Here is an 11,553-nt window from a genome sequence, read left to right as displayed (position 1 = left end):
AACAAGACAAGATTTAGTTTATGAAATAGTTCAGGCAAATTACAGAATAAATAAAGCGGGAGGTGTGGTAACATTTCTTTGGGTTCCTGCTCATGTAGGAGTTGAGGGGAACGAATTAGCGGATAAGTACGCAAAACAAGCAACTACTAAAACAGAAGTAAACATGGAGATTAAGCACAGTAAAGAGGAAGTGAAGAACATAATTAAGATGGAACACAATAAAAAGTGGCAGGATAATTGGAATAAGGAAACAACAGGTAGAGAATATTACAAAGTCCAGAGGAGAGTAGGTGTAATGAGAGGAGGCAATAGAAATAGGAAGGAAGAAGACATTATTACTAGAATGAGATTAGGACATACATATCTAAATAGTTCATTAAAATTGATAGGGAAACATACTACAGGACTGTGTGATTCTTGCCAACAGCTAGAAAGTGTAGGACATGTTTTAATACATTGTAGGAAATATAATAGAGAAAGGGAAATACTGGAAAGTAAGTTAGCGAAAGAGAATATTAGGTTAGCAGTGGAAGATATACTAGGAATGCACTCAGAACACATAGGTTATAAAGCAATATGCACATATTTAAAAAATACTGGGTTAAATAAAAGAATATAGAGTAGGGATCCACCTCGATCCACACTCCATTACAGTAGGTGGCGGTAATGCACACCACAAGGTTGCTTGCCAACCGCCATAAAAAACAAAAGAAGAAGAAGAAGAAGAGAAGAAGAAGAATGCAGGCTGGCCAATAGGAAGCCTCTGTCATGCCAAATGTCTTCCCCCTACAAAAACCTCCCTCCCCCCATTTACTTTCGGGGTCATTTTCTCTTACGTCATTTCCTCTGACGTCATTGACAGCGATCGATAGAATCCAAATGGTGGTGTCACTGAATGACATTTCCAGGGGACTTGTGTCAAACACCAGCAGGCTTGGAAACATTCCAGGCGGAGTGTTAGGGCCGCTGCTGGGAACTTCTGTCTTCGTGGTAACGTGCAAAAAATATGAATGAATATATAATACTGTACTTTAAATCAACATTATTGTTGAAACCATTTCACTACAATATTGTGTGTCAAAGCCCAAGTGTTATCGATCGCTGTCAATGACGTAAGAGGAAATGACGTAAGTAAGAGGAATTGACGTAAGAGGAAATGACCCCGGAAGCGGAAAATTTGATCCCACGACGTCATCCGCGTCATGCTTTCTCGTGCTCCGCACTTTATTAGACGCACGCCGGACACGCCCCCTCAGCACACCTGCTTGGAAGATACTACATGAAGGTAAACACTACTATTCACTACTATTTTGTCTTTTATACTTCTATCTTGTCTTTGATACTTCTATATTGTCTTTGATACTTCTATTCTGTCTTTAATACTTCTATATTGTCTTTAATACTTCTATTTTGTCTTTAATACTTTTATTTTGTCTTTAATACTTTTATTTTGTCTTTAATACTTCTATATTGTCTTTAATACTTCTATTGTGTCTTTAATACTTCTATTTTATCTTTAAGACTTCTATATTGTCTTTAATACTTCTATGTTGTCTTTGATACTTCTATTTTGTCTGTAATACTTTTATTTTGTCTTTAATACTTCTATTTTGTCTTTAATACTTTTATTTTGTCTTTAATACTTCTATTTTGTCTGTAATACTTTTATTTTGTCTTTAATACTTCTATATTGTCTTTAATACTTCTATATTGTCTTTAATACTTCTATATTGTCTTTAATACTTCTATTTTATCTTTAAGACTTCTATATTGTCTTTAATACTTCTATATTGTCTTTAATACTTCTATATTGTCTTTAATACTTCTATTTTGTCTTTAATACTTCTATGTTGTCTTTAATACTTCTATATTGTCTTTAATACTTCTATATTGTCTTTAATACTTCTATTTTGTCTTTAATACTTCTATTTTGTCTTTAATACTTCTATTTTGTCTTTAATACTTCTATTGTGTCTTTAATACTTCTATTTTATCTTTAATACTTCTATTTTGTCTTTAATACTTCTATTTTGTCTTTAATACTTCTATTTTGTCTTTAATACTTTTATTTTGTCTTTGATACTTCTATTCTGTCTTTAATACTTCTATTTTGTCTTTAATACTTCTATTTTGTCTTTAATACTTCTATATTGTCTTTAATACTTCTATTTTGTCTTTAATACTTCTATTTTGTCTTTAATACTTCGATTTTATCTTTAAGACTTCTATATTGTCTTTAATACTTCTATTTTGTCTTTGATACTTTTATTTTGTCTTCAATACTTCTATTTTGTCTTTGATACTTCTATTTTGTCTTTAATACTTCTATTTTGTCTTTGATACTTTTATTTTGTCTTCAATACTTCTATTTTGTCTTTGATACTTCTATTTTGTCTTTAATACTTCTATTTTGTTTTTAATACTTCTATTTTGTCTTTATTTTGTCTTTAATGCTTCTATTTTATCTTTAAGACTCCTATATTGTCTTTAATACTTCTATATTGTCTTTGATACTTCTATTTTGTCTTTAATACTTCTGAAATCTCAACAACTGTTTTTGGAATTAATAAAATGTTCATCTTGATTTGGTGAAATTGCAAGCATATTTAAAAATGTTTAGGAATGTAATATCTGATATTTAATTTAATGGATAGAGTGTTAAGAAACATTAGAATGATTATTCTGTAGTGTTGAATGTTTATGCTGTCCAATAAAAAAACATTTTTATGCATTTCTTTCATCTTCACTGGAAGAATTAGGCAAGCAGTCAGCTTTGGTATCTTCAGTGACTCTTTTCTTTCTTAAACATCTATAAGAATCTATAGCTCGGTTGGTAGAGCAGCCGTGCCAGCAACTTGAGGGTTCCAGGTTCGATCCCCGCTTCCACCATCCTAGTCACTGCCGTTGTGTCCTTGGGCAAGACACTTTACCCACCTTCTCCCAGTGCCACCCACACTGCTTTAAATGGAACTTAGATGTTGGGGTTCACTGTGTAAAAGCGCTTTGAGTCACTAGAGAAAAGCGCTATATAAATATAATTCACTTCACACTTCACTATAAAGAAGACATCATTCGTCTTCTTCTACTTATCCGAAGTCGCCTCAGCAGAGAAATCCAGACTTCCCTCTCCCAGCTCCATGGTCCAGCATGGTCTCCCAGCTCCATGGTCCAGCATGGTCTCCCAGCTCCATGGTCCAGCATGGTCTCCCAGCTCCATGGCCCAGCATGGTCTCCCAGCTCCATGGTCCAGCATGGTCTCCCAGCTCCATGGTCCAGCATGGTCTCCCAGCTACATGGTCCAGCATGGTCTCCCAGCTCCATGGTCCAGCATGGTCTCCCAGCTCCATGGTCCAGCATGGTCTCCCAGCTCCATGGTCCAGCATGGTCTCCCAGCTCCATGGTCCAGCATGGTCTCCCAGCTCCATGGCCCAGCATGGTCTCCCAGCTCCATGGGCCAGCATGGTCTCCCAGCTCCATGGTCCAGCATGGTCTCCCAGCTCCATGGTCCAGCATGGTCTCCCAGCTACATGGTCCAGCATGGTCTCCCAGCTCCATGGTCCAGCATGGTCTCCCAGCTCCATGGTCCAGCATGGTCTCCCAGCTCCATGGCCCAGCATGGTCTCCCAGCTCCATGGGCCAGCATGGTCTCCCAGCTCCATGGTCCAGCATGGTCTCCCAGCTCCATGGTCCAGCATGGTCTCCCAGCTACATGGTCCAGCATGGTCTCCCAGCTCCATGGTCCAGCATGGTCTCCCAGCTCCATGGTCCAGCATGGTCTCCCAGCTACATGGTCCAGCATGGTCTCCCAGCTCCATGGTCCAGCATGGTCTCCCAGCTCCATGGTCCAGCATGGTCTCCCAGCTCCATGGTCCAGCATGGTCTCCCAGCTCCATGGGCCAGCATGGTCTCCCAGCTCCATGGTCCAGCATGGTCTCCCAGCTCCATGGTCCAGCATGGTCTCCCAGCTACATGGTCCAGCATGGTCTCCCAGCTCCATGGTCCAGCATGGTCTCCCAGCTACATGGTCCAGCATGGTCTCCCAGCTACATGGTCTAGGTCTTCCCGGGGGTTATCCCGAGGCGTTCTCAGGCCAGCTGGGAGACTTAGTCTTTCCGTGGTTTCCTTGGTCTTGCCTATGGTCTCCTACCGGTCAGACACCTTTTTTTAATGTCTAATGAGACGCACGTCTCCTATTCTTATAGTTTTGCTTTAGAATAAAAATAGGAAGTTGACACAAATTGAAGATGCGTGTTTTTCACATCATTTAGCAAACGTGCAAAAAGTTGGGGTGGTGCTAACCAACACAAACTAGGGTGGTGCTAACCAACACAAACTGGGGTGGTGCTAACCAACAGTCTTTGTCCTGCAGGTCTACATGAACCGCTTCCTTGTCCTCATTTTGCAACTCCTGTTCCAAAGTTGTGTCCAAGGTATTGAACTGAAAGTGCACTTTTCTTTTCTCTTCCATGGCTTTAAATCTCACCTTTCTCCCGCCTTCCAGCCATCTTCTTCACCACCGAGGTGGAGCGGGCGTCGTACGCGGCCGAGCTCGGAGAGGACGTCCTCATGGCTTGCCGGTTCTTCCCTTTGCCCCCGAACCCCCCGCAGGACGTGATCGTGTCCTGGTTTTGGATGGCCTCGGACTCTGTGCGGGAAGTGTGCCGGCTAGATAACGGGGTGGAGCAGGTTGGAACGCAGCATCCCGACTTCAGGGGCCGGGCCAGGCTTCTCACGGAGGACATTAAAGATGGCTGGGCCAAACTGCAGGTCTGTCTTTGCTCTTCTTCAAGTATTGTGGACTACAGTAGTAGTAAAGTATTGTGGACTACAGTAACAAAATGTATTGTGAACTACAGTAGTAGTAGTAACATAACGTATCGTGGACTACAGTAGTAGTAGTAACAAAAAGTATTGTGGACTACAGTAGTAGTAAAGTATTGTGGACTACAGTAGTAGTAAAGTATTGTGGACTACAGTAACAAAAAGTATTGTGGACTACAGTAACAAAAAGTATTGTGGACTACAGTAGTAACAAAAAGTATTGTGGACTACAGTAGTAGTAAAGTATTGTGGACTACAGTAGTAGTAAAGTATTGTGGACTACAGTAACAAAAAGTATTGTGGACTACAGTAGTAGTAAAGTATTGTGGACTACAGTAACAAAAAGTATTGTGGACTACAGTAGTAGTAGTAACAAAAAGTATTGTGGACTACAGTAGTAGTAGTAACAAAAAGTATTGTGAACTACAGTAGTTGTAGTAACAAAAAGTATTGTGGACTACAGTAGTAGTAGTAATAAATAGTATTGTGGACTACAGTAGTAGTAGTAATAAATAGTATTGTGGACTACAGTAGTAGTAACAAAAAGTATTGTGGACTACAGTAGTAGTAGTAATAAATAGTATTGTGGACTACAGTAGTAGTAGTAATAAATAGTATTGTGGACTACAGTAGTAGTAACAAAAAGTATTGTGGACTACAGTAGTAGTAGTAATAAATAGTATTGTGGACTACAGTAGTAGTAACAAAAAGTATTGTGGACTACAGTAGTAGTAACAAAAAGTATTGTGGACTACAGTAGTAGTAGTAACAAAAAGTATTGTGGACTACAGTAGTAGTAGTAACAAAAAGTATTGTGGACTACAGTAGTAGTAGTAACAAAAAGTATTGTGGACTACAGTAGTAGTAGTAATAAATAGTATTGTGGACTACAGTAGTAGTAACAAAAAGTATTGTGGACTACAGTAGTAGTAACAAAAAGTATTGTGGACTACAGTAGTAGTAGTAGTAGTAACAAAAAGTATTGTGGACTACTACTTCTGACTCCATGCAAAGAATCAAGCGAACATGATAGTTGATACTGTTACCTGATTGGCTGTGAGCCTGATGAGTGGTCACTTCCTGTGTCTATGGTGGAACTAGCAGGCCTAGTAATGTGTACTCTCCCAGGTGTCTATGGTGGTCCTAGTAATGTGTACTCTCCCGGGTGTCTATGGTGGTCCTAGTAATGTGTACTCTCCCAGGTGTCTATGGTGGTTCTAGTAATGTGTACTCTCCCGGGTGACTATGGTGGTTCTAGTAATGTGTACTCTCCCAGGTGTCTATGGTGGTTCTAGTAATGTGTACTCTCCCAGGCGTCTATGGTGGTCCTAGTAATGTGTACTCTCCCAGGTGTCTATGGTGGTCCTAGTAATGTGTACTCTCCCAGGCGTCTATGGTGGTCCTAGTAATGTGTACTCTCCCAGGCGTCTATGGTGGTTCTAGTAATGTGTACTCTCCCAGGTGTCTATGGTGGTTCTAGTAATGTGTACTCTCCCAGGCGTCTATGGTGGTTCTAGTAATGTGTACTCTCCCAGGCGTCTATGGTGGTCCTAGTAATGTGTACTCTCCCAGGCGTCTATGGTGGTCCTAGTAATGTGTACTCTCCCAGGTGTCTATGGTGGTTCTAGTAATGTGTACTCTCCCAGGTGTCTATGGTGGTTCTAGTAATGTGTACTCTCCCAGGCGTCTATGGTGGTTCTAGTAATGTGTACTCTCCCAGGCGTCTATGGTGGTTCTAGTAATGTGTACTCTCCCAGGCGTCTATGGTGGTTCTAGTAATGTGTACTCTCCCAGGCGTCTATGGTGGTTCTAGTAATGTGTACTCTCCCAGGCGTCTATGGTGGTCCTAGTAATGTGTACTCTCCCAGGCGTCTATGGTGGTCCTAGTAATGTGTACTCTCCCAGGCGTCTATGGTGGTTCTAGTAATGTGTACTCTCCCAGGCGTCTATGGTGGTCCTAGTAATGTGTACTCTCCCAGGCGTCTATGGTGGTCCTAGTAATGTGTACTCTCCCAGGCGTCTATGGTGGTTCTAGTAATGTGTACTCTCCCAGGTGTCTATGGTGGTTCTAGTAATGTGTACTCTCCCAGGTGTCTATGGTGGTTCTAGTAATGTGTACTCTCCCAGGCGTCTATGGTGGTTCTAGTAATGTGTACTCTCCCAGGTGTCTATGGTGGTTCTAGTAATGTGTACTCTCCCAGGCGTCTATGGTGGTCCTAGTAATGTGTACTCTCCCAGCCGTCTATGGTGGTCCTAGTAATGTGTACTCTCCCAGGTGTCTATGGTGGTTCTAGTAATGTGTACTCTCCCAGGTGTCTATGGTGGTTCTAGTAATGTGTACTCTCCCAGGCGTCTATGGTGGTTCTAGTAATGTGTACTCTCCCAGGTGTCTATGGTGGTTCTAGTAATGTGTACTCTCCCAGGCGTCTATGGTGGTCCTAGTAATGTGTACTCTCCCAGGTGTCCAGGCTTGGCATCCAGGACTCGGGGACATATCAGTGCGTGGTGAAGACCAGCGAGGGGGCGGACTACAAGGACATCAAGTTGTCTGTAACCGGTAAGCAAACACAAGCAAGGTCACCAAGTACTACCAAGTACTACGAGTGTATATCAGGGGTCTCACAGCTGCCAGTTTGTCCCTACATGGTGGTTAACGGAAGTAGCCAAACCATTATTTATACTTTCAAGAAATCCAGTACAGCATTCACTTATAAAACCTGATCCAAACAACCTTCCCTAGTCATGGTGCAGAAAAGAAAAGAAAAAATCAAGCAGCACAAAAAGTCAACAAACAAGGCTCCACGTTCCCAAAATCCGCTAGCTTGATGCTAATTTTAATGAATTGGATTCACTATAAAAAAGGCTACTGTTAGCATTAGCAATTTTACATGGCGATTTCAACACCTCCAAATTTAGTAACGAAAACTACACAACTACGATGAATGTTACGATCAAACAGCCAGTCTGTAATGAGCACAATACTTACAGTGTAAACCCTTTGTAGGGCACAACATAACACATTCAAGCTCCTGGAAAAAGCTAGGTCCCAGTTAGATATTATAGATGGACCTCTAATCTCTCGCACGTGCAGCTGCATTGCAATTGAGATTTAAATGCCAGAAGAAAATAATTGTAAACACTTTTTTTTGCCCGGTGCCGCGCGGGGCCCGAAGTCCTTCTGATGGAGGTTTTGCCCGTGGATGGTGTCAGGCCGGGGCTCGGTCTTCTCGGAGTCGGGTTGCTTGGGAATGCAGCCCAAAGCGGGTGGTAAACTCCATCTAAGGCTGGCACGAGACCGATAGAGGACAAGTACCTTAAGGGAAAGTTGAAAATAACTTTGAAGAGAGAGTTCAACAGGGTGTAAAACCATTGAGAGGTAAACGGGTGGCGCAGTCTGCGCAGGGGGTTCAACCCGTCGGGTTTCGGACGGCCGCTCGGTGGGCGGGGGATCCCTTCGGGGACCCCCTCCTTCTTGCTGGCTGGCCCCCGTCGGGCGCATTTCCTGCAAGCGGTGCGTCGCGACCGGCTCTATGTCGGCTTGGAAAGGCTCGGGACGAAGGTGGTACGCGAGTCGGGGGCCCAGCGCGTCCTTCGGGGCGCTCAGGTTTCCCGCCGCACGCTTTACAGCGTCCCTCCGCCCGGGCCTTGCCGTTCTCCGAGGCCGTGGAACTAAGTATCACTGCGCCCTCTCTCCCCACGGGGAGGGACGGGGCCCCTTTGCTCCCGGCGCGACTACCGACCGAGGTCAGTGCGCCCCAACCGCATACACCGAGCGTCAGTGGTCGGCGACAATGTCGGCTACCCACCTCACCCGTCTTGAAACACGGACCAAGGAGTCTAACGCACGCGCGAGTCAAAGGGCTCGACTCGAAACACCACGGCGCAATGAAAGTGAAGGCCGGTCTACAGCGGCCTAGGTGGGATCCCGACCCCTCAGGGTTTTCCGGGCGCACCACCGGCCCGTCTCGCCCGCAGTGTCGGGGAGGTGGAGCATGAGCGTGTGCGGTGGGACCTGAAAGATGGTGAACTATGCCCGGGCAGTGCAAAGCCAGAGGAAACTCTGGTGGAGGCTTGCAGCGGTCCTGATGTGCAAATAGGTGGTACGACCTGGGTATAGGGGCGAAAGACTAATCGAACCATCTAGTAGCTGGTTCCATCCGAAGTGTCCCCCAGGACAGCAGGCTCCAGGATGCAGTTTTATCTGGTAAAGCGAATGACTAGAGGCCGTGGGGCCGAAACGATCTCAACCTTTTCTCAAACTTTAAATGGGTAAGAGGCCTGGCTCGCTGGCTCGTGGAATGCAGTGAGCCGAGTGGGCCACTTTTGGTAAGCAGGAGTGGCGCTGCGGGATGAACCGAACGCCGGGTTAAGGCGCCCGATGCCGACGCTCATCAGACCCCAGAAAAGGTGTTGGTTGATATAGACAGCAGGACGGTGGCCATGGAAGTTGGAACCCGCTAAGGAGTGTGTAACAACTGTTGCGTTTTGGACCAGTTGTTCCTCCCAGGGAATTCAAGTCACAAGTCGCTCCCAAGCTCTTTACGACACTTAAAGCTGAGTTGAAAAACCACCAGAGACAGAATAGGTATTTTGTAATATATTAGCAAAGCTTTGCATATATACATTGACAGAGACAGCATAGAACATTCGGATCGCCCCGCTAAGATGGTCTGTCCTCCCGACCAAAACCCTCTCCCCTCTTAAATCTCTCTAGTCAAAACACATTCCAAAGCTTCAAGGTTAACACACACAGTTTACTTGCAGAGAAACAGAAAGAGAACAAATGGAAAAACACGAGCTGTTTTCAAATATGACTATGAAATAAAAGAAGTAACACTTAAATTCGGGATATATGTAAATATCTGCCTCCGACACAACCCACCCGCCGAATCAACTAGCCCTGAAAATGGATGGCGCTGGAGCGTTACAATTTTACAAAACACCCGGACAGTATACAGGGTTTCCCCGTTTGAATCGCACAAGTGTAACTGTTTGCCTGATCTGACAGCGCCTTACAAGACGGTGAGCAAACACATCCGCAAGTCGGCCGAGGGGGCGGAGCTCGTGCTCAGCTGCCAGTCAGAGGGGTACCCGGAGTCGGCAGTCAGCTGGCAGGACGGTGGCCGGCGAGATCTTGCGGCCAACACCACCGTGCGGCCGACGCAGGAGCGCCTGTTCCGGGTCAGCAGTCAGATACGTGTGACGTCGCTGCAGGAGAACAACTACACATGCAGCTTTGACGAAGGCGGCTCCTCGGCCACATTCCTCATTCCAGGTGAGGTCAGCCAGCACTTTTGTGAGTCAGGTGTAGAAGCGGTGAGGCGAGAAGTGCTACTGTGCAATACAGCCTATTATTGTGTTTCCATTGTTGTTGCTGCAGATGACGTGCAGATACACGCCCCCGAAGGCGTAACTTTATTTCGGGCCCTGCTGGGCGCCGGTATTGTCATCGCAGTCATCTGCCTGCTGGCTTTCGTGACGCAGCGACGGAAAAAAGGTAAACAATTCTGATTCAGCTCTTCACTTGAAACTTTGACCGCCTCCTTCTCCCACAGTTTCCATGTAGAATAGAAGAATAGAATAGAATATATCTTTTATTGTCATTGTACATTGTACAACACAATTGCAAGCAAAACTAATTAGCATGCTAACTTATTTTTTCCCTAATTTTGCAACCGTATACCCAAGAGTCATATAACTTTGTACTTGGCATATGCAAATTGTTAAAGGGGAACATTATCAGCAGACCTACGTAAGCATCAATATATACCTTGATGTTGCAGAAAAAATACCTTTTTTTTTTTTAACCAATTTCCGAACTCTAAATGGGTGAATTTTGGCAAATTAAACGCCTTTCTATTATTCGCTCTCGGAGCGATGACGTCACATCGGGAAGCGATCCGCCATTTTCTCACTTTCGTCGGTGTGTTGTCGGAGGGTGTAGCAACACCAACAGGGACGGATTCAAGTTGCACCAGTGGCCCAAAGATGCGGAAGTGGCAAGAAATTGGACGAAATTTGTTCAAAATACGAGGGTGTGGGGAAAGCAGACAAAATGGTCAGTCGTTTGTTCCGCACACTTTACCGACCAAAGCTATGCTACGACAGAGATGGCAAGAATGTGTGGATATGCTGCGACACTCAAAGCAGATGCTGACATCAACTCCAAAACTGGACAGATCAGCTTTCAGGAAAAGAGAGCGGATGAGGGTATGTCTACAGAATATCCATCCATCCATCCATCCATCTTCTTCCGCTTATCCGAGGTCGGGTCGCGGGGGCAGCAGCTTAAGCAGGGAAGCCCAGACTTCCCTCTCCCCAGCCACTTCGTCCAGCTCCTCCCGGGGGATCCCGAGGCGTTCCCAGGCCAGCCGGGAGAGATAGTCTTCCCAGTGTGTCCTGGGTCTTCCCCGTGGCCTCCTACCGGTCGGACGTGCCCGAAACACCTTCCTAGGGAGGCGTTCGGGTGGCATCCTGACAAGATGCCCGAACCACCTCATCTGGCTCCTCTCCATGTGGAGGAGCAGCGGCTTTACTTTGAGCTCCCCCCGAATGACAGAGCTTCTCACCCTATCTCTAAGGGAGAGCCCCGCCACTCGGCGGAGGAAACTCATTTCGGCCGCTTGTACCCGTGATCTTGTCCTTTCGGTCATGACCCAAAGCTCATGACCATAGGTGAGGATGGGAACGTAGATCGACCGGTAAATCGAGAGCCTTGCCTTCCGGCTCAGC

The 11,553-nt window shown here is 45.1% G+C and overlaps 1 protein-coding gene across 3 annotated transcripts in view; it reads left to right on the top strand.

Moving 5' to 3' along the window:
* The first annotated feature begins 766 nt into the window (after window positions 1-766).
* The window catches only part of LOC133609993 (programmed cell death 1 ligand 1-like), an 18,315-nt gene continuing 7,528 nt past the window's right edge, over window positions 767-11,553 (top strand). For 2 of the 3 annotated variants that reach the window (XM_061966046.1, XM_061966045.1), the window contains exons 1-6: window positions 767-1,285; window positions 4,370-4,430; window positions 4,502-4,767; window positions 7,282-7,378; window positions 9,830-10,096; window positions 10,202-10,318. In XM_061966046.1, the coding sequence (XP_061822030.1) occupies window positions 1,280-1,285; window positions 4,370-4,430; window positions 4,502-4,767; window positions 7,282-7,378; window positions 9,830-10,096; window positions 10,202-10,318 (814 nt within the window). In that variant the 5' untranslated portion in view covers window positions 767-1,279. The remainder of the gene's footprint in view (window positions 1,286-4,369; window positions 4,431-4,501; window positions 4,768-7,281; window positions 7,379-9,829; window positions 10,097-10,201; window positions 10,319-11,553) is intronic. The other variant, XR_009815814.1, reaches the window with a different exon arrangement.

This window comes from Nerophis lumbriciformis, linkage group LG11 (genome assembly GCF_033978685.3).
Source record: "Nerophis lumbriciformis linkage group LG11, RoL_Nlum_v2.1, whole genome shotgun sequence".
NCBI classification, from domain to species: domain Eukaryota; kingdom Metazoa; phylum Chordata; class Actinopteri; order Syngnathiformes; family Syngnathidae; genus Nerophis; species Nerophis lumbriciformis.
Note: the sequence above shows the minus strand (reverse complement) of the source record. Positions and strands in the feature narration are given on the sequence as shown.